At 47.0% G+C, this 21,060-nt stretch overlaps 1 protein-coding gene and 1 long non-coding RNA gene across 3 annotated transcripts in view; one reads left to right on the top strand and one right to left on the bottom strand.

Annotated features, from left to right (window-relative positions):
• TGM6 (transglutaminase 6) overlaps window positions 1–21,060 on the top strand; it is a 39,551-nt gene that overhangs the window by 4,908 nt on the left and 13,583 nt on the right. Inside the window, exons 2-9 of one of the 2 annotated variants that reach the window (XM_043885046.1) lie at window positions 8,100–8,273; window positions 8,772–9,014; window positions 9,805–9,923; window positions 10,757–10,885; window positions 12,527–12,704; window positions 13,202–13,340; window positions 17,016–17,119; window positions 17,198–17,440. In XM_043885046.1, coding sequence (XP_043740981.1) covers window positions 8,100–8,273; window positions 8,772–9,014; window positions 9,805–9,923; window positions 10,757–10,885; window positions 12,527–12,704; window positions 13,202–13,340; window positions 17,016–17,119; window positions 17,198–17,440 — 1,329 coding nt within the window. The remainder of the gene's footprint in view (window positions 1–8,099; window positions 8,274–8,771; window positions 9,015–9,804; window positions 9,924–10,756; window positions 10,886–12,526; window positions 12,705–13,201; window positions 13,341–17,015; window positions 17,120–17,197; window positions 17,441–21,060) is intronic. The other variant, XM_043885047.1, reaches the window with a different exon arrangement.
• On the bottom strand, window positions 517–20,600 carry LOC122682198. The gene is made up of 3 exons (XR_006337258.1): window positions 20,589–20,600; window positions 19,916–19,918; window positions 517–806 (listed from the first exon to the last, which is right to left on the bottom strand). It is a non-coding gene; the product is annotated as an uncharacterized LOC122682198 (long non-coding RNA).

The following is a 21,060-nucleotide window of genomic DNA, read 5'->3' as shown; positions in this document are numbered from 1 at the left end:
TAGATTAGACAACCTTTTGTACAAGGATGTACAAGGTAAATGGAGTTTCTTCCTGTGTCTTCAGACTAAACAGAGACCACCTGAGCTCAAATTTCTGGGGCTTGTGTGGTCTATTCTGCCCAAGAGCTACTGGACTCACTTCATGTGAAAGCTTCAGTTCTACTTTCAAATGGGCCAGCTTCTGGGGAAGTCCCTGGCACTAGTGCTGGGCTCCTGACTCAGGAAAGTGAAAGTGAAAGTGAAGTTGCTTAATCATGTCCGACTCTTTGCGACCCCATGGACTGTAGCTCCCCAGATTCCTCAGTCGATGGGATTTTCCAGGCATGAATACTGGAGTGGGTTGCTGTTTCCTTCTCCAGGGAATCTTCCCTGCCGGGCCAGCCGGAAGATTTCAGCGAGCAACACTACGCGTTCCTTTAGGCTAAGAAATAAAGAGACAGAATAGATGGGGTCGAGAGGATCGCTGCAGTCAACGATGATTCTTTATTTCTCAGGGTTACATATATACTAAACCAAGAAGAGAGGCATCCCAAAGAAAATTCTTCCCCATGTACATCATCTTTAAGATAACAATCACCAGAGCTCTCTCATGGCGCCAAAGGCATCCTACTTATCTTAAGGGCAGTCGGGCAAAGCAATCTATCTGCACCTTGTGTGCATTCAAGACTCACTAATGGTCTGTTAGGAGTTAACTCGGATAGTAAATTCCAGAGGGGTGGCGGGACAGAGAGCTATGTCTGCGAACAGACCCTTGATAATCAATCAAGGCAGCTCCCAGAGTCAGCTCTTTCAAGCCGCTCCCCGCACTTCCCGTCCCGGGATCGAACCCCCTGCATTGTAGGCAGACGCTTTACCATCTGAGCTACCAGGGAAGCTAGTAGCTTCCTGACTCATGGGGTTTGTGTTAAACACTGGTCCTGCACAGTCCTCACTCACTCACCACAGTGGTGCCTGCAGGAGCTCTCAAACTGGGACACATGTCAGTATGTAAGTTCCCTTCTCATGTTCAGTCATTCCCCCAAACATGATGTCAGTCTAGGCCTGCCAGCTGAGGTCAAGCAACAGTAGCCTTTTCTATGAGTTCCAGGCCTGAGTTTGAGACGGTAGCACCAGCCCAGCTGTTCACAAGTAGATAGCAATTAGAAGGCTGGTGCCATCTAGACAAGAGAGACATCAGGTAGCTTGGCCCAGGCTAGTGGTGGAGAAGGAGACCTGTGATGGACTGGGGGCAGGTTTTAGAGGTGGTGAGTTACAGTCACTGGCTACAGTCATGTCTGACTCTTTTGCAACCCCATGGACAGTACCAGGCTCCTCTGTCCATGAAATTTTCCAAGTAACAATACTGGCGTGGGTTGCCATTTCCTACTTCAGGGGATCTTCCTCACCCAGGGATTGACCCCACATCTCCTGTGTTTCCTACATTGCCGGCAGCTTCTTTATGCACTGAGCCATTGAGGTATGCAGTGGAGTGATAAAGAATCTGCCAGTCAGTGAAGGAGATGCAGGAGACACAGGTTCGATTCCGGGGTGAGGAAGATCCCCTGGAGAAGGAAATGGCAACCCACTATAGTATTCTTTCTTGGAAAATTCTATGGACAGAGGAAGTTGGCAGGCTATAGTCGATGAGGTTGCAAAAGAGTCAGACATAACTGAGAACACACCTTTGGAAGTGGTGCCATTTGAGCTTGATGGTGATTTGGATAAGGGATGTGAGAGCAAAGGGGAATCAAAGAAGATTCTTTGGTTTGGGCCTGAGCATCAGGGCAGATGGGGTGTTGTCTACCAAGATTCATGACAGCATGGATTTGGGGGTCAGGGAGGAAGAAATCAAGAGTTCCGCTTTGAGCACATTAGATTGGATTTGCCTAGAAGACCACCAAATGGAGACTGCAAGCAGAAGATTGATATATTGTTTGGATTTCAAAGAAGTCAGAGTAGAGATGTAAACCTGGGCAATATCAGCTGCCAACCTCAATCAAGACAAGTTCATTTTATCAAAAAACTTCCAGTAATATTGAACCTCAAAAGGCAAGAGCTTAGGGACCTCGATTCTTCTCTTCCTGAGATCCTCCTTATAGTAGATGTACCTGCAACTTGTCTAGTTTCATATACCAAGCAGGACTTAGAGGAGCCATCTTTGCCAGGCCACACAGGATCTGTATGCCTTACCCCAGAAATTGGGTACCTGGTGCCCAAAGACAGATGTAAGTAATGGAAGTCACTCAAGGGAATTTATTCCAGATAAAATCTGTTCTAAGCTGACTTTCTCTCTCCACCTCTTGAAGTAGAGAAAGCTGGTATAATTTCTGAAATTCTTTCTTGCTGTGGTGGTATAAAAAAATCACCCCAAGACACTGGCTTAAAACAATACCAGTCATTTGTCATCATTATCACTTGAAGTTATGACACTGGACTTGGCTCAGACAGGCAGCTCCTGCCTGGGGTCTCCCCATCACTGCAGCCCAACCATGGCTGGGGCAGAACCATCCAAAGGCTTCTTCTTGCCTATGTCTTGTTGTCAGGTTCCTCAGACATGTACATCTTGGTCTTTCCTTGTGGCCTCTCCATCACGGGGGTTTTCATGTTGCTGCAGCTTATTAGAGAGAAGGCAATGGCACCTCACTCCAGTACTCTTGCCTGGAGAATCCCATGGATGGAGGAGCCTGGTGGGTTGCAGTCCATGGGATCGCTCAGAGTCGGACACGACTGAGCGACTTCACTTTCACTTTTCATTTTCATGAATTGGAGAAGGAAATGGCAACCCACTCCAGTGTTCTTGCCTGGAGAATCCCAGGGACCTCGGAGCCTGGTGGGCTACCATCTATAGGATCGCACAGCGTGGGGCACAACTGAAGCGACTCAGCAGCAGCAGCAACTTATTAGACAGATAGATAGTTAAAATTCAGGGGTACAAAGGTGCTTGTCTTGAGAGAAAAGTAGCCAGGCAGAAGCTGTATCCTGTTTACATCTTAGTGTTAGAAGCATGTGGTATTCATATTTTGCCATATATATTGTCAGAATCAATGAGAGAACATAGACATCATCCTTCAGTGGAAGACATTTCAATCACATTATAAGAAAAGCATGTAGGCTAGAATCTATCCATGTATCATCTATATAAATAAGTGAAACCATCTTTGAAAAATACAGTATCCCAAACTCACCCTGTGTATTGGTCAGGGTTCTCCAGAGAAAGAGGACTACAGGTGTGTGTGTGTGTGTGTGTGTGTGTGTGTGTGTGAGAGAGAGAGAGAGAGAGAAATTTGCTTTAAGGAATTATTAGCTTGCATATTTAGGGAGACTGGCAAGTCCAAAATTTGGTAGGCTGAAGACTGGGAGAAGACTTTCAGTTCAAGTCCAAAGGTAGTCTGTTGGTAGAATTCCTCTGTGCTCAGGGGAGGTCAGTCTTTGTTCTATTGAGGCTGTCAACTGATTGGATGAGGCCCACCTACATAGTAGAAGATAATGTGCTTTATCAGGCTCCTCCGTCCATGAGATTTTCTAGGCAAGAGTACTGGAGTGGGTTGCCATTTCCTTCTCCGGGGAATCCTCCCGACCCAGGGATCGAACCCAGGTCTCCCTCATTGTAGACAGATGCTTTACCGTCTGAGCCATCAGGGAAGTCCTATTTAAAAGTTAATCCCATCCAAAAAAACACCTTCACAGAAACATCTAGAATAATGTTTGACTAAATATCTAAGCACTACAGCCCAGCCAAGTTGATACATAAAATTAACCATCACGTCATGTAACAGGAGGAGGAACAAAATGGACATTTAATGAGCGCCTCCTATGTACTGAGTTCTGGTCACACTTCATCTTATTCAACCTCATTATTGAAACCGAGACAAATCCATTATCATACCCATTTTATGGAAGAGAGAAGTTAACCCATGCTGAAGGACACACAGTAAGCAAGTGCATACCTAGGATTTTAACCCTAGTCTTAATGACTCTAAGATTTGCTACTCTAGGACTCAGAAATGGGAAAATGGGAGAGGGGTGGGGAATAGGTTCCTTGGTTTCTCTCCACTTGGGCTTCTCCAAGGGCCATTTGGTCTTCCTAATGGTATGGTCATTAAGTTCCAAGATCAAGGGAACTCGAGGGATTCGTGCAGAAGCTATATCAGCTTTTATGATCTAGCCTTGGAAGTCTGCATGTTGTAACTCTACTTTAGCCACAAGTCCTCCCTCCTTGATGAGAAGAGGATCAATGTCATCTTAAAAAGAGTATGTGGGGTGGGAGATAATACTTGGAAACAATCTGTCACTTCCCTAACCAAAAGGTTAAATGAAGATCCTAAAGTCTTTAAAAAGCCAAGTACTTTAGTTGGCTCTCTCCAGACCTTGGCCCAGACAAGCCACCACTCTGATTTGCATGGTCCAAGACTATGTTGTGTTTTGGAGTCTGGGGCTTCTGGATTTGTGATTCCTTTGGGGTCAAAGCTAAAGGCAACTTAGCCCAGACTCAAGCCAGATTTGCAGCTCCATCACTAATAGACTGTGTGACTGTGGGCCTCAGTTTCTTTATCTGTGGAGTCAGAATAGTAATAATAATACCTCCTCCATAAGTTTGACAAAGATAAAATCAACTAATATTTATAAAACATTTAGAAAAGTGCTTGGTTCATGGAAAATTTTAGCAAATAAAAGCTATCCAATAGTCTAGTCAACAATTACTGAGCATTTGCTATATGCTAGGCACCAAATAAAATAAAGTCAAGAGTCTTGTGGCAGGCACCCTTCAGCAGAGAATATTTGATATTACTTCAGTGCTCCTCAACTGTAGCAGATTGTGTTTACAGGATGGTCATATCAATATACATCTCATCTCACATGTTCTTCTAACGTAACATAGACCCATTTTCATCAAGGGGTAGGGTGTGTTCCATCCCCTTGAGCCTGGGCAGACCTTTGTAACAGTGTACGGCAGAGGTGACAATGTGCAACTCCTAAGGTTAGGTTATAAAGGAGATCGCAGCTTCCACCTCGGTTTCTCGGGCACCTGCTCAGGGTGAAGCAGGTGCCGTGAGGACACTCCATGGTGCCGTGGGGAAGCCCGTGAGGAAAGGAGGCAAAGGCCCCAGCCTACATCCCGCACCAATTGCCCAGCTATGTGAGGGAGCCACTGTCGAAGTGGCTCCTCTGGCCCCAGTCAAGCCTTCAGATGAATGCAGCCCTGGCTGACTAGCGATTGCATCTGCACAAGGGACTCCAAGCAAGAACTGGCTGCCTGAGCCTATCCTGAATTCCCGACCCACAGAAACCATGACAGGTAATACATGGCTATTGTTTTCAAAGGGCTGCTGAGCTATGAGCTGATTTATTAAGCAGCAGCAGATATTGAAAACATCAACTCTCTTGTCCCTAATACCCTCCTATTATTATAAATATTTTAGAATGTCCCTTCATTGCCCTGAAGTTAAACTGATGAATATTACCTTCCTCATGCATCACTTTTCAAAAAAATTATAACCTAACTATAAAAGGTAAACGAAATGAATTTCTAGTTATTTAAATGCTTGTTCACACTTAACCGGAAGACATGAGGTGGGGTCAGATGCTACCTTGTGTGTTGGAGCACCGTGGACTCAACAGCAACAAGTTAGACTCACCTCTGTGGTCTGGTGTGGGGACTCAATGCACACAGCACTGACATTTGTGTCAGGACTTTCCAAAATTAGAATGAAGAATTTTGGAAAGTTCCAAAGAATATAAAGAGCAATTTTCAATTGACACAATAGTTGCATTCTAATGAATTCAGCAAATTTTAAACCAAAACTTACTTAATATATACATGGAAAACAGAGTTGGATTTTGGGCTCAGATATTAATAAACAGGTTTCTCCATAGGTATATCCAACGAGGCAGTTGACTGATGCATGGGACTTGCAATGACTGTCCTAGTCTTGGCACTTCAGGTGTCCGACATCCTGTCTCTCTTCACTAAAAGCCATCATTGCAAAAATCAAACAAAGTTTATCCAAATATCCAAAAATCTTCCATGGGCAGTGCCACCCCCTGAACTACTCCCACTAGAAATGGCTCTTTATAAAGAGGATTAAACTTAAGCTGCTTCTAGAGCAAGGCCCCATCTTTCTTTAGTGATATTCCCTGTGCCACTGATGCTGAGTGTCAGAGGATAGAGGAGGACTCTTCTCTCAGAAGTCCTCAGTCTATGAGATTCTGGGCTCTAGACCAGTGATTCTCAACCAAGATTGCAATTGCAAACTTTTGAAGAGATTCTTCAGATTTCAATGCCCGAGAAACTCTTTGGATTAATTAAAGAAGGGACCCAGAGAGCAAATTGGTCCCGCTTCTCAGGTGTCCAATGTGTAGCCGAGTTTGAAATCTAAGTAGAGGGAGCCCAGGATGTACAAGGTGACTGTGACAGTCACAAAGTGTTTGCCAAACAGCAGAAGGTACCCATCGTGGGCCAGGAGTCAAATAAGTAGCAAAGTCAACTTTTTAAAAGGACAAAAAATCAAAAGAGAAAAGCAGCCATGGAATCCAAGAACCAGCCTAGCATGTCAGTCAGGCTTCAATGAAGTTGAGAGCTGGCCACGGTGTTCTCTGTTGAATATGAGCAATTTCAGAGAACACCAACACCACCAATGTAATGCGGCCGTGACAGGTCAAGACAAAAAAGAGCACTCCATAATCCTGTGTGAAACCAGAGAGCACGAACATTGTCCACACCCTAGAATGAGTAAACACCCCTGTATTCTGGCTAATGAATGCTGCCACTCCACCGCTGACAGCGTCAGCCTCCACTCTACATAAGAATAATTAAGATAAACGTAGACTTGTCTTGCTTCCTGACAGCATCCAGTCGAGATCAAAGCCCTGCTTCCTTCAACTCTCACCAAAACCACCTGAAGACAACCCAAATCCCACAGTAACCCCTCTCCAGGACCCCCTTTCTGAGCGCTTCCTGGTTCCCCATGGAGTTGGAGCTCACCGCCACGAGACTAGTTCAACTTCTACTGTGTCCCTGGTGGTCTGTGGCTCAAGAGCTTTGACAGAAAAGGACATAAAATTTCAGCGTTCATTACTCATCATAATAAATAAGGGAAAATATTAGTGAAACTTCCAATTTATCTATATCTGAACATGTTTATTGGAGAAGGAAATGGCAACCCACTCCAGTATTCTTGCCTGGAGAATCCCACGGACAGAGGAGCCTGGTGGGCTGCCGTCTATGGGGTCACACAGAGTTGGACACGACTGAAGTGACTTAGCAGCAGCAGAACGTGTTTGCAGGCACTGGGGCAACAGGTAACACTATTTCTTCAATGGGTCATGAAGGAAACAGTGTGAAAGCCAGTGGACCAGTGGTCAAAAGTAGGAAACCAGCTCACAGATTCAACTCTGGCCTTAGCCTGACTGTGTGCCCTTTGGAAAGTGGCTTCACTTCCCTTGGCCCTGGTATCTTCATTCATCCTAGACATGTTCATTGAGTACCTTCCAGAGATGAGCACACTCTGCCTTGCTGTTTCAGCTCTCAGACAAGTGGCTTTCATGGTCTATCTGATGCTATGTAATTTGCATTTTTGTCCCTTTTGTTGCTGATTTTTGCTGTTTAAAATGATTCCAAGTTTAGCTCTGAAGTGCTGTCCAGTATTCCTAAGCTCAGGAAGGTGTGACGTGCCTTATGGAGAAAACACATGTGTTGGATCAGCTTTGTTCAGACATTAATTCCAGTGCTGTTGTCCATGAGTTCAATATTAATGAATCAACAATTTACTAAATAAGGTGTGTTTAAACAGAAACACATAAAACAAGTTTATGTTTTGTTCAGTTGATGAAAAAGTTGTGACCAGAGGCTCACAGGAACCAAGCCCTGTATTTTCACATGGGGAACAAGGGTTCAGTACTGGCTAGTTCAGAGCTTAGCCCAGTGGACAACAACCCAACTCACTATAGAACAACCGAGAATAACTACTTCTGGTACACAATTTACCAGAAACTACTGTACCTGGTAAATAGTGACTCCAAGAGCAAATGACAGGCAGGCTGAAGCTCTCGGAAGGTGAGCCAGGCGTGAATGGGAAATGTTCAAGAGCTGGGTCCCATCTCCCTGTGCTCTCCCTGCCCAGGGATCAGAGTCACTGAGGTGGACTGGCAGCAGCTGAGCAACGGCACGGCACACCACACCCAGGAGTACCCCGGCTCTGAGCTGGTGGTCCGCAGGGGCCAGAGGTTCACCTTCACACTGGAGCTGAACAGACCGCTGGAGAGCGAGGAGACCCTCATCTTCACCGTGGAGACAGGTACCTGACTGGTCAGTGCATTCTGCTGCTAATCTGCAGTCTTAAAGATGGGTCTGGTGACCAGCAACTCGAAACCCTGTGGTCATCAGCCCAGACTTTGCAGAAAACAAGTCCCTATTAGGTGGTTTGAGCTTTCTGGGGATGGTTGGAAGGTGCTGCCAGCAGGCAATAGGACAGGTGAGATGACAACTCTGGAATTCTACGCACACCAAGAAATCCAGGGTTCTGGGAGGGTATGGAAGTTCCTCAAGCATCTTTGGTTTCAGAGAGGCTTGTCACTTCCTCCTTGATCTGGGAAGTGGGCAGGAGTAAGGGCAGCCAGCGTGGACTCCACTCTGCCCCTGGCCCTCCTGCATCTTGGTCAGGTCCTTCCCCATAGCAGTGTCCAGCAGTTCAGGTGCTGAAGGTTGGCCTTCCGGGCCTGTGGCTTTTCCATTTCTCCAGAGCTGAGCTTCCTGGAGCTGACTGACTCTCTTGATTCCCTCTCCTCTCTGCCAGGACCCCAGGCTTCTGAGGCCCTCCGCACCAAAGCCGTGTTCCAGACGTCAGAGCTGGAGCGGGCTGACACCTGGATGGCAGTGAAGGAGGCTCAGACAGAGAACTCCGTGACCTTCAGCCTTGCCAGCCCTCCCAATGCCATCATTGGCCGTTACCAGCTGAGCGCCAGGGTTTCCTCTCGCCGCAAACAGAGTGACCGGAAGCTGGGCGAGTTTATTCTCCTTTTCAACCCATGGTGCCCAGGTAGGAGCTCCTGAGTCTGAGGCTGAGGTTTTCCCAGAAACTGTCCTTCAGGGAAGTCTGGGAGGCAGGTTAGGGGACAGGGGGATGAGTTTAAGGGCTGGCAAGAGCCTGGAGCCCAGGTAGGGGCAGGCCTGGGCAGAGGAAGCTGGTAGCAGATGCTCCAAAGCTGCTGTGCCAGAGGGACAGGAATTAGCGTGTGGAGGCCAGGGGGCAAAGATGGGCTTAATGGCAGGAAAGACCTAAAAGTGGGTAAGTACCAGGCTTTAGCCATCAGACAGCCTTGGTTTAGCCCCAGCTTTGCTAAGTTGCTGCCCTCTGTGAGTCTCGGTTTCCTCATCTGTAATATGGGAATAATAACTGTGTCTACCTACTAGGGTTATGGTGAGAATCCATAGAGCTAATGCTTGTAGTATGCACGGTATATCATAAGGGGTACTGGGGTCACTACTCTTATTAAGGGTTAAGTCAGTAGGCAGTAACTTGAATAACAATTCTTATTAATATTTAATTGGCATTAAGTCAGGTTATCCAAAGACATCCGGACTCCTAAATTCCTTCCATCTGGGCCTGGGGTGGGGTTGGTCCCTGCCTGAGGAAAGACCAGCCAGGTGGAATAGGGCCTGGCCAGGGGGCAACCTGGGAGTCGGCAAGCCCCTCTTGCCTGCTCCTGTTCCAGCTGTCTCTAGGCACCGTCCTGCAGCTGATGCCTGATGTAGCCCCTTCCCCAGGCCAGTGAGGCCAGGGCTCCACCTTCCCATCCCTCACACCAGGCCTGACCACTGCCTTTCAGAGGATGATGTGTTCCTGGACTCAGAGGAAGAGAGACAAGAGTATGTGCTCAACGACAGCGGCATCATCTTCCGGGGTGTGGAGAAGCGCATCCGAGCCCAAGGCTGGAACTTCGGGCAGGTCTCCAGGGGCCCAGACCAGAAGGGGGGTGAGAGGCATGAGAGGCAGAAGGAGGGCTGGGGACCTGAGAAGAGTCAGTGCAGGAGTCCTGTGTGTCCTCTTCTTCCCAAGAGGTACAAGCTAGACCGACTCTTAGACCAAGCCCACTTATCCAGTCTCTACTGTTAGTTGTACCAGGGCCTGCACTGGGTCCTTGGGAAGGGGAGGTAGATTGGGTATACATAAATAGCTTAGACTGGGGGCTCTCAATCTTCAGTGTGGACAGGAAGGACATGGAGGGCTCATTAAAACATTCAGGTGGCTGGGATCCATGTGCCTCCCCAACAAGTTGCTGATTCATTAGCTCTGAGGTGGCTCCAGGTAAGTAGAGAACCTTGACTCTCAGGCTGAGGGGCAGGGGTTGAAAGCATTGAGGGATCAGGGACTGGGCAGGGATGACATACCAGAAGGTTTAATTCCATCTAAGGGGTAACGCCATCTCAACACGTGGGAAAATCAGCCCAGGGTTCCCAGACTTTCCAAATTTTCAAAGACCAGAAATCTTAATTTGTATGTGAAAAACCTCCCGGTTCTTAAATGTTATCAACTAACTCAAGTGTATTTTAAAAAATCATGGGGAAAAAGGTGATTATGGCTGAACATCTGGTTCCTGGTAACTCTTTGAAGGAGGGTTTTTGAGACTTGGGAATCCTCTGTGGTGTCCCTGGAGTGGGATGGGGGGCAGGAAGTGTAGGCAAGCTCCCTTGCACAACACAAATGACTGGGGGAGGTTGTGAGAGGGTCTGAAGTGTGGGTGTGACTCTGACCTCTAAGAGCAGCCTCTCTGGGGACAGTTTGAGGAGGACATCCTGAACATCTGCCTCTCCATCCTGGACCGAACCCCTAGTTACCAAGACGACCCAGCCACCGACGTGTCCCACCGTCATGACCCCGTCTACGTCACCAGAGCTGTCAGCGCCATGGTGAGGAGCCCCACCATCCCTGCCTTCATAGGTCCCCAGGCCAAACCCCAGGAACAACCCTAAGATTTTTCCTGTCACCTCTTGTTTTAATTCTCTCTTGATGCATATAAAACCACCCCAAAACTCAGTGGTGTAAAACAGCCATTTACTATGCTGACAATTTTGCAAATCAGTGACTTCGGCAGGGCACTGGGAAGACAGAACATCTGTGTTCCAAGATGCTTCAGCTGGGGTATCTGAGTGCCTGAAGATGTCCGGGATGGTTTGTGGGGGCTACACATCTAGGGCATTGGTTCCAGCAGCCAGTGTTTCCTTGGTTCTCTTCCATGCCGTGTCTGCTGGAGCTGGAAAGCCCAGGTGCTTGCTCACTCTCATGTCTGGCCCCTGGGCTGGGATGGTTGCATGAGCTGGGGCTGGCCAGTCATCACTCTGTCTCTCCCTGTAGTGCCTCCATGTGACTAAGCTGGGCTTCCTCACAGCATGGTAGTCTCAGGGTAATCAGACAAGGCAGCTGGTGCCTCCCCAAGCGATTATTCTCAAAAGAAATAGAAGCTGCCAGTCTCATAAAGCCTAGGCCTGGGAACAGGCGCAGCATCACTTCTACCATGGTCCTTGGTCAAAGCAGTCACAGATTCAGGGAGAGGGAACATGGAACCACCTTGCTGTGGGAAGAGTGCCATCTTTAACCTGTTACAGGCCAGTGCTTCCTCCTCAGAAGGTAGCCACAGGGGCTACTAACTCTCTCTATAGCAAGTAGCTGTTAAAGTCAGTGCCTGGGTATCTGTGATTCCAAAAACAGACAAAAACTGTTTTTTTCATATTTGATATTCTCAGTTCCTCAAGATTTCAGAGAGATGTCAGAGTACAGAAAATCAAAAGCAGGGACAGTCCCAAACAGTAGAGCATTACAAGCCTGTGGGATTTGACAGGCTCCCAAGTCAAAGTCCTGAACTCGCAGGTCACCTCTTTCTAACTTTCTGTGCCATTTGAGCAAGTTCCCTAACCTCTATGCATCTCAGTTTCCTCATCTGAAAAAAAGGAAGATAATAGAATTTACATCATAGGTTTAAAAGATTAATATAGTGTGTACTAAGCCCTTAGAACAGTGGCTGGCACATAGTAAACATTTGGCTCAGCAGTAAAGAAACTTCCTGCAGTGCAGGAGATGCGTGCAGGAGACGCAAGTTTGATCCCTGGGTCGAGAAGATCCATTGGAGAAGAAATGGCAACCCACTCCAGTGTTCTTGCCAGGAAAATCCCATGGACAGAGGAGCCTGACAGATTACAATCCACAGAATTGTAAAAGAGTTGGACATGACTTAGTGACTAAAAACCACAACAACAAATTGTCTCTGTAACTATTACCACCAACAGTCCCCAAAAACAGATCACTTAAGAAATGCTCAAAAACTGTATTTGATTTCCAACAATAGAACATCCCAAAGGAAGGTAATTGAAAATGATAAATGGCACCAAAAGGTAAGTATTTTAAGACAGCAGATGGCCCCAATTTTCAGACAGTTTAAAAGAAAGGAGTAGCCCCAAATAAATGGGTGGCCCAAAGTGGGAGATTTTATGGTGGTGAAGTTCCTGAAAGGGGGAGCCCTGCCAGATGGTGGACTGGTGGCCTCCTCTGCCCAGGTGAACAGCAACAACGACCGGGGCGTGGTCCAAGGCCAGTGGCAGGGCAAGTACGGCGGCGGCACCAGCCCCCTGCACTGGCGAGGCAGCGTGGCCATTCTGCACAAGTGGTTCAAGGGCAGGTTCAAGCCAGTCAAGTACGGCCAGTGCTGGGTCTTCGCTGGAGTCCTGTGCACAGGTACCCCAAGGAAGAAGACCCCCAACCCCTGGTCAACTCAACTGCGTTTGGCTGCGTGTATCTTCATAAGAATCCCTCCCCCACACCAAAAATATCTTTATTAGATAGGTTAATGGAGAGAGAAACCAGATCCTTCACTTATGCAACTTTTGATCTTTGAGGAATCTCAAGCTCATTGAGTGCCTTTGACAGAGTCTTGTGGTCCCGGGCCCCCAGTCCTCATGGGCTATTATGGCTATTAAAGGGTTATTATACAGCTTTCAAGGTCCTTTTGGCTTCAGATGGGGGTGGCAGTGGTGACTCTCGAAGTCCCCTGGGAGAATGTGCAGAAGATGGAGGTGTTTCTGAGCCTGGAGACAGGAGTCAGCCCTGGCAGAGCCAGGGAGGGGGCTGTGGCCAGACGTGAGACAGGCCGCCTGCTAGGAGGGGCCAGACCACCCCTCCCTGAGGCTGTGTCCCGGCCGGTCCTGGAGCCTCGTGAGTGTCCTGCTCCTCAGTCCTCAGGTGCCTGGGGATCGCGACGCGGGTTGTGTCCAACTTTAACTCGGCCCATGACACGGACAGGAACCTGAGTGTGGACAAGTACGTGGACTCCTTCGGGCGAACGCTGGAAGACCTGACAGAAGACAGCATGTGGTGAGTCCCCAGCTATTGGGTCCCAGGGGCACCCTGTGGCCCACCCAGATCTGCAGCCCAGATCCACTGGGTCTGAGCCAGTTCTGGAAGGGGCGGCAGGCACCCTGCAGAGGAGGGGTTGGTCTCCAGCAGTCTGACTCTTCTTCTGAGATACAGGGGGCTCTGGACATGTAACTCAGAGGCCAAGAACGGGGCTCAAGGTTGAATGACCTTGTACCCCCAAGTCTCTGCTCTGCAGGACTCTGAGCCCTCCCCTAGATTCGTGGGACGTGACTGCCTCTTCAGGGTCACCTCTGTAGCCTGCTCCTGCTCTCTGTCAGCTGCTTGTTCACTATGCTGTGTGGGAAACAAGCTCCTCTCTCAGCTCAAACAAAATTCTTTGCACAAAGCTTCGCAAAATTCATTTTAATTTTTTTTAAAGTAGGAGATACATTCAGTGCTTTAATATTCAAAAGGTACAAAATGGGCTACAGTGTTTAAGTCTCCCACACCCATTTCAAGCCTCCCCATCCTCCTGGATGCAAGGCTGAAACTAGTTTCTTACATCTCTTCAGAGAGAAGCCCTGCAGATACAGGGACACACATATGCACAGTCCCCACGCACCCCCTCTTCCCCCTCCTACTTAATATCAGCAACATAATGTAATACTGTTCATCTTGCTCTACATTTAACAATCCCATATCAGTACATACAAAGTTTCCTTATTTTTATATTGTTTTAAACTTAACAACACCATACTCAGTGAGCACAGTCTATGCCAGGCCCAGTTCTAAGTGCTGCAATGCAGGCTTACCTCATTTTATTACTCTTCTTTTTACTGTGCTTCATAAATATTGTGTTTTTCTACAAATCAAAGGTTTGTGGCAATCTTGTGTCAAGCAAATATATCAGCATCATTTTTTCAACAGCTTCATTAAGGTATGTAGATTGTTTTCTTAGACAGAAAGCTATTGCACACTTAATAGATGACAGCATAGTGCAAGCATAACTTTTATACACACTGGGAAACCAAAAATACTTGTGCAACTCACCTTATTGTGCTATCCACATCTCTGTAGTGGTCTGGAACTGAGTCCACTTTATCTTCAAGGCATTCAGTTCAGTTCAGTCACTCAGTCATATCTGACTCTTTGCGACCCCATGAATCGTAGCATGCCAGGCCTCCCTGTCCATCACCAACTCCCAGAGTTTACTCAAACTCATGTCCATTGGGTCAGTGATGCCATCCAGCCATCTCATCCTCTGTCGTCCCCTTCTCCTCCTGCCCCCAATCCCTCCCAGAATCAGGGTCTTTTCCAATGAGTCAACTCTTCACATCAGGTAGTCAAAGTATTGGAGTTTCAGCTTCAGCATCAGTCCTTCCAATGAACACCCAGGACTGATCTTCTTTACAATGGACTGGTTGGATCTCCTTGCAGTCCAAGGGACTCTCAAGAGTCTTCTCCAACACCACAGTTCAAAAGCATCAATTCTTCGGCACTCAGCTTTCTTCACAGTCCAACTCTCACATCCATACATGACCACTGGAAAAACCATAGCCTTGATAGACGGACCTTTGTTGGCAAAGTAATGTCTCTGCTTTTTAATATGCTATCTAGGTTGGTCATAACTTTCCTTCCAAGGAGTAAGCATCTTTTAATTTCATGGCTGCAGTCACCATCTGCAGTGATTTTGGAGCCTAAAAAAATAAAGTCGTACCTGTGTACAAGTTCATGTATTCCTCCAAACAACCTTGTGAGCAAGGTAGTATTGTTGTCTCTGTTTTGCAGATGAGAAAATCAAGGCACAGAGAGATCAAGTAACTTGCCTAAGGCCACACAGCTAGTGAGTGGAAGAGAAATTACAAACCTGGCCTGCTTTTCAACTGGACAGCAAAACCATTGCTTATTTAACCACCTCATGTGGCCAGACCAAACATTTGCCTTTACAAATGAGGTGTCCATGAACAACCTTGTCCAAATGTCTGTTCATACATGTGCAAGTTGCCAGGAAAAACCGACTTTCTAAAGAGCAGGGGAATAGTGAAGTGCATACAGTATAGAAAGAAACACAGCCAGCCTCAGTATCCCTCTTCTTAGGATGTCCTTCAGCTCCCCAGGGGAGCATGCCCAGGACCCCTTCCCCCCAAGCTGGTGTCCAGCCTCATACCATCTCTCTGCCTCTCTTCTCCCCTTTTCTTCTCCTGTTTTTGGTTCTTTTCACTCCCTCTCTTTGCAATAGCACCAAAAACATTTTCATTCTTCTCTTTATTTATGCAGAATGGACAGGCCATTCTTTTGTTATTGGGATCTCTGTCGCCATACAGGTTATACATGTTCTCCCTTTTACTTCCAAAGGCTTTTTATAATATTTTCCCAAAGAACAGTTTGGAGGCCAGCTGTAAAGACAAAAGACACCAACTCAAGCCAATCAGGGTTTCTCTCTGCTGCTTCCTACTGTATGACCTTGTGCAAATGGTGTCACTTTTCCTAACCTCATATTCTCATATTTAACATAGGAAACTTAAAGCCTAAAGTCCCTACCAAGGCCTACAGAACTCTGCATAATCTGAAACCTACCTACCCTAGTGCTTGACACAGCCCAAAGACACATACTTTCTGTTCCCTGAATACACTAAGTTTTTTCTTGTCTCAAGAGCCTTTGCACATGCTGTTCCTTCTGCCTGGACCACTGTTCCCTTCACTCATCCTATGACTAATTCTTTCCTCTCTAAGTCCCATCTTAGATGTAGTTTACTTAGAGAAGATCTCCAGAAGTTATTCTCTAGCTCAAGCTCCTCTCTTTCTTCACAGCATTTATTGTTACTTTACTGTTTTATTTATTTATTGTTACTTTATTATTTTATTATCTGCTTACTTAATTTTGCCTGTCTTCCTATCTGTCTCCTTCCTTAGAATGTAAGCTGCATGAGAACAAGGAACTTCTATCTTATTTGCTGTTGTATTTTTGGACCTTGAACAACAGGATATGGATATAGGTGATCTAGATATAGATATAGACATAGGTATAGATGTAGATATAGACACATTTATGTATACATACAGGCCTTGGAGCTATTGCCAGTTAGGTTCCAGACCACTTCAATAAAGTGAATATCACAATAAAGTGAGTCACATGAATTTTTTAATCCAAAAGAGCATATAAAAGTTATGTTTACACTATAGTCTAATAAGTGTGCAATAGCATTATGTCTGAAAAACAATATACATACCTTATTTTAAAAATACTTATTGCTAAATGCTATCATTTGAGCCTTCAGCGAGTTGTACTAGTAACATCAAATATTACAGATCACTATAAAAAATATAATAATGAAAAAGTTTGAAATATTGCAGAAATTACCAAAAGGTGACAGAAAGAGACACGAAGTGAGCAAATGCTGGTGGGAAAACAGGTGAGACGGACAAGGGTTGCCATAAACACTCAATTTGTTAAAAAAAAAAAAAAAAAATTAAAAAACAGTTATCTATAAAGCGGGATAAAGTGAATGAAATGGGATAAAAATGCCTGTACCTGTGTGAATGATGTGTATTCATCAATACAGCTGAATGACGGTTCACAAACTCAACCACAGAGCAGGGCCCAGGGTCTGCCCGGCAGCAGGCACTTGCCCTCTCTGGGGAACCTCTCTTGCTCACCAGAGGCCACCCTGCCCCATCCTCTCTCTGCGGCAGGAATTTCCATGTCTGGAATGAGAGCTGGTTTGCCCGGCAGGATCTGGGCCCCTCTTACAATGGTTGGCAGGTTCTGGATGCCACCCCCCAGGAGGAGAGCGAAGGTACGGGCTCAGCCGGGTGGGTCCCGGACTCCCGCTTTCTGACCCCTGGAGATACTCACGCCCACCCCTCCTGCGCAGGGGTGTTCCGGTGTGGCCCAGCGTCAGTCACCGCCATCCGCGAGGGTGACGTGCATCTGGCCCACGACGGTCCTTTCGTGTTTGCGGAGGTCAACGCGGACTACATCACCTGGCTCTGGAATGAGGATGAGAGCCGGGAGCGTGTGTACTCAGACACGAAGAAGATCGGGCGGTGCATAAGCACCAAGGCAGTGGGCAGCGACTCCCGCGTGGACATCACCAGCCTCTACAAGTATCCGGAAGGTAAGAGCGCATAGTGGCCTCCATCTGCCTCCCCAGGGACCAGGCTGCTGCAGATGGGCAACATAGCCAGGCCCTTTCTCATAAGGTGTGGTGGTGACAGCAGGGTTGGGCACTGTCTCTATGCTTTGAGCCAAGTGTCTTTAGCTTATATTAACAGCTTCCTTTGTTTACTAAATAGATTTCTCACATCTGACAATATCAATAGCTACATTTCCTTTAACATATATAGCGCATGTACTGTGTCAAGTATTCTGACATGTGATAATAATAATCGCTAATAATAGTGATGATAATAACATGTATTATTTATTGAACACTTAGGATACATAGCAGTAGGCCCTACCAAATAATAATAATAGTAACTCCTGTTTATCATCTGCCTCCAGCTTTAAACTTTAAAAGTCACCTTTTCCCATTAAGTAACAGGTTCCTTAATGATGCTATAATCTGACTGTGCATTTTTCAGCCATTTCTGCCTGTTCAGAATGTTGTTTGGGTAATCAAGACTTCAAGTTCAAACTTGAATCAGAGTTAGCCTCCTCCCCTCCTCTGAACACAAACTGGGGCGGTGACCCCAGAAGACTGCTGTATAAGAGCTATCTCCCCTCTAGTATGGTGGTTTGCAGCACTGGGTGTACATCAAAGTCACCTCGGGTACAGTCTTAGTTATACAGATTGAACAACAGTTAACTTTTGCTCAGGATTCTATGGGTCAACTATTTGGGCAGTCTATCAGCTGAGGTGGCTCATCTGCTCCACGTGGTGTCCACTGGGTTCTCACATTAGTCTGGGGCCTCAGATTGGACTGCTGGGCCGATTGGGCCTCTCACCCTCCAGTGTGCCCAGCGGGTGACATCTAAAGCTACAGGGTCTCTTGAGGCTTTACTTAGAACTTACCTTTGCTACGTTCTGTTGGTCAAACAATAAACCACCACCCCAGATGATAGGGACAAGAAGTACACTCTACCTCTTGATGAGAAGAGTTGCAAAGAAAGTGTGTGGCCTTTTTAACCTACCACAGCAACCCGACTGCACCCAGGCTAACTGAATTGCAGTCTCTAGAGGGTGTGGCCCAGCCATAAAAGCACCCCAGGCAATTCCAATGTGCAGCCAAATTGAGAACACCAGTGTGAGTCTTCCAGTGTTAGGCCAAGGAGGAGAGGAGAGAGGAAATGCCTTTGACTTCGTGCTGCAAGGATTCAAGGCCCGAAGGCAGGCGGGTGCTGCTGTCTTACTCACTCCAAAGCTTTGGGAGGACAGGTGGTGGCTCTGTCACGGCCTGAAGCCTCAGGACTCACGCCTGTGCCAACCCCCGGCACTGCTGATTCCTGAGACACTGGACCCTCTTGTGGCAGGCCCCCTCCCGCCCCACTGGCCGTCCCACAGCTTCTCTCTGATGCGTGATCATTTCTGTCCCCAGATTCTGGAGAGCTGTGGCCTCCAGATTCATCCAGCTGCTGTGTCCCCCTCAGAAGCTGGTAGGGCGCGAGTTCTTGACGGGCCATGATCCAGCTGCCGTCTTCCTTCAGTTCTCTCCTCTGTGCTCAGGGAACACACAGCTCAGTTAAGAGCTGAATGAAATGAAATGCTGCCAGAATGAAATGCCAGCTTCCCCTTTCTGTAGCACTGCCAGCCTTTACCAGCCAGCTCCTTCTTGTTGCAAATACCCCAAACTTTAACACTGATTCTGTCTGTAAACACCTCCCCACACACACATGCACACACATGCACACGTAAACACACACACTACCATATTCCCTTAGTTCCTTCCCTGGAAACATGGCCCTTGTCGTTGATGACCTTCTCCTCTTCAGGCCTCTTCACTGTCACGGGGTGGGGAGCAGAGGGGCAGTATGTGGCAAGGCCTCCTCTCAACTCCTACTTCTCTCACACGTCCCGCAGTTTGACGCCTGGTCCCACCTGCTGGGAGTTTCTAGAACTTAGAATACAAGGTCTTTGGGACCTTCTGTCCTAAGCGTCAGCCATGGCCACGAGAGAAATCAACATCCTGCTGTGTGATGACAATAACTGCAATCACCACTGCTGAGTGCAGACTGTGGGCTGGCCATGTTCACATGTTACTTAATGCTTTCATTTAACAAATGCTTACAAAGAAGTTCCCACAAGCTTGTAAGACAGACACTTGTATAACGTTTATTTGACAGAGGGAAAGGCAGAGGTGCAGAGAGGAAAAATGGACTCAGCCAAGGAACACAACGATGTTCTTCCTCTACACTTGGCTGCACTATCTAATTATAATATAACCTACTGTTGATTGACTGCCCACTGTGGGGCAGGTGATTTTACATCTAGGCAAATAATAGTATCTAAATTGTGTTAAGCATCGTGGTAAGCAATGTCCATGACTTGTTTCATTTAATATTCATAAATATCCCATCTTACAGGTAAGCAAGTTGAATCATAGACAGGTTAAGTAGCTTCTCCAAGTTTCCAAAGCCTAGAAGAGCAGGGCACTAACTGGAGCTTCTGTCTAGTCTCAGAGCCTCTGCTCCTTCACTCTGCTAGACTGCTGTCTCTTCCATGAGTACCCCAATGTGCCATGCACTGTGCCAGGTTCTTTTATGTATTCCAGAAATATAAAACACCTCCTAAGAAAAAAAAAAACAAAAAACACCTCCTAAGTATCAGGCATGATTCAGAGGCAAGGGAGAAAGAGAAGAGCCCAGAGAACTCACCATCTGGTAAGTGTGAGGACAGTGCAAGGTGATCAGCACAGTGTAGGGGAGGCCTGAAGGCTGAAGCAGCACAGAGAAAGGGTTGCTAATCCAGCCAGGGAGGAGAGTTCATGAAGAGCATCTACAGGGAGCAAGAGTTAGCCAGGAGATAAAGGGTTGGGAAGGCATTCTGGGAAGACAGGACCCTCTGCATCCTGACTCCAGATTCACTCTAAGCAGTGCTATTCATCCAAACCACGGGCATCCCATTCTATGGATGAAATGGCAAGGCCTGTCTACTTGCTCCATCCACTGAAGCATAAAGATTCAGAGCCCCTGGGGCAATGTGCTTTGTCCCTACCCCTGAGTCAGCCTGGATGCTGAGCAAAGAAGAACCAGCTTTCCAAGCAAAGGAAACTGTATTTACAAAGAACACACTGGTTGTCCTCAGATTCAGGTGGGCTTTCTGCAACAGGCTTTAGAGTAGAGCAGAGGAAGGCAGTTTCCCCCCACTGATCTTTAGTCAGAGGCTCTAAGCATAGAGGCAAGATCTCAGTTACAGGCTGGTGCCAGGGACTTGCAGGGGAGCCAGGTTGGTGGTTCAGCCATCTGCCTCCAAGCCTGCATATTGCTTGCTAGGACTGCCATAACAAATTACCACAAATGTAGCTACTTAAAACATCAGAAAATTATTTTCTCACAGTTGTAGAGGCCAGAAGTACAAAACCAAGATGTTAGCATACTCCCTCCAAAGTCTCTAAGGGGAGATTCCTTCCTTGAGCCTTCCAGCTGCTGGTGGCCCCTCCGTTCTTTGGCTTGTGGCTGCATCACTCCAGTCTCTGCCTCCATCTTTCCTCCTTTCTTCCTATGTGTCTCAAATCACCATCTCCTTTCTCATACAATGACATCAATCATTGACTTTCGGTCCCACCTTATATCCAGGAT

The sequence above is a fragment of the Cervus elaphus genome, chromosome 23 (assembly GCF_910594005.1).
Source record: "Cervus elaphus chromosome 23, mCerEla1.1, whole genome shotgun sequence".
Taxonomy (NCBI): Eukaryota; Metazoa; Chordata; class Mammalia; order Artiodactyla; family Cervidae; genus Cervus; species Cervus elaphus.
This window is presented reverse-complemented; position numbering and strand designations above follow the sequence as displayed.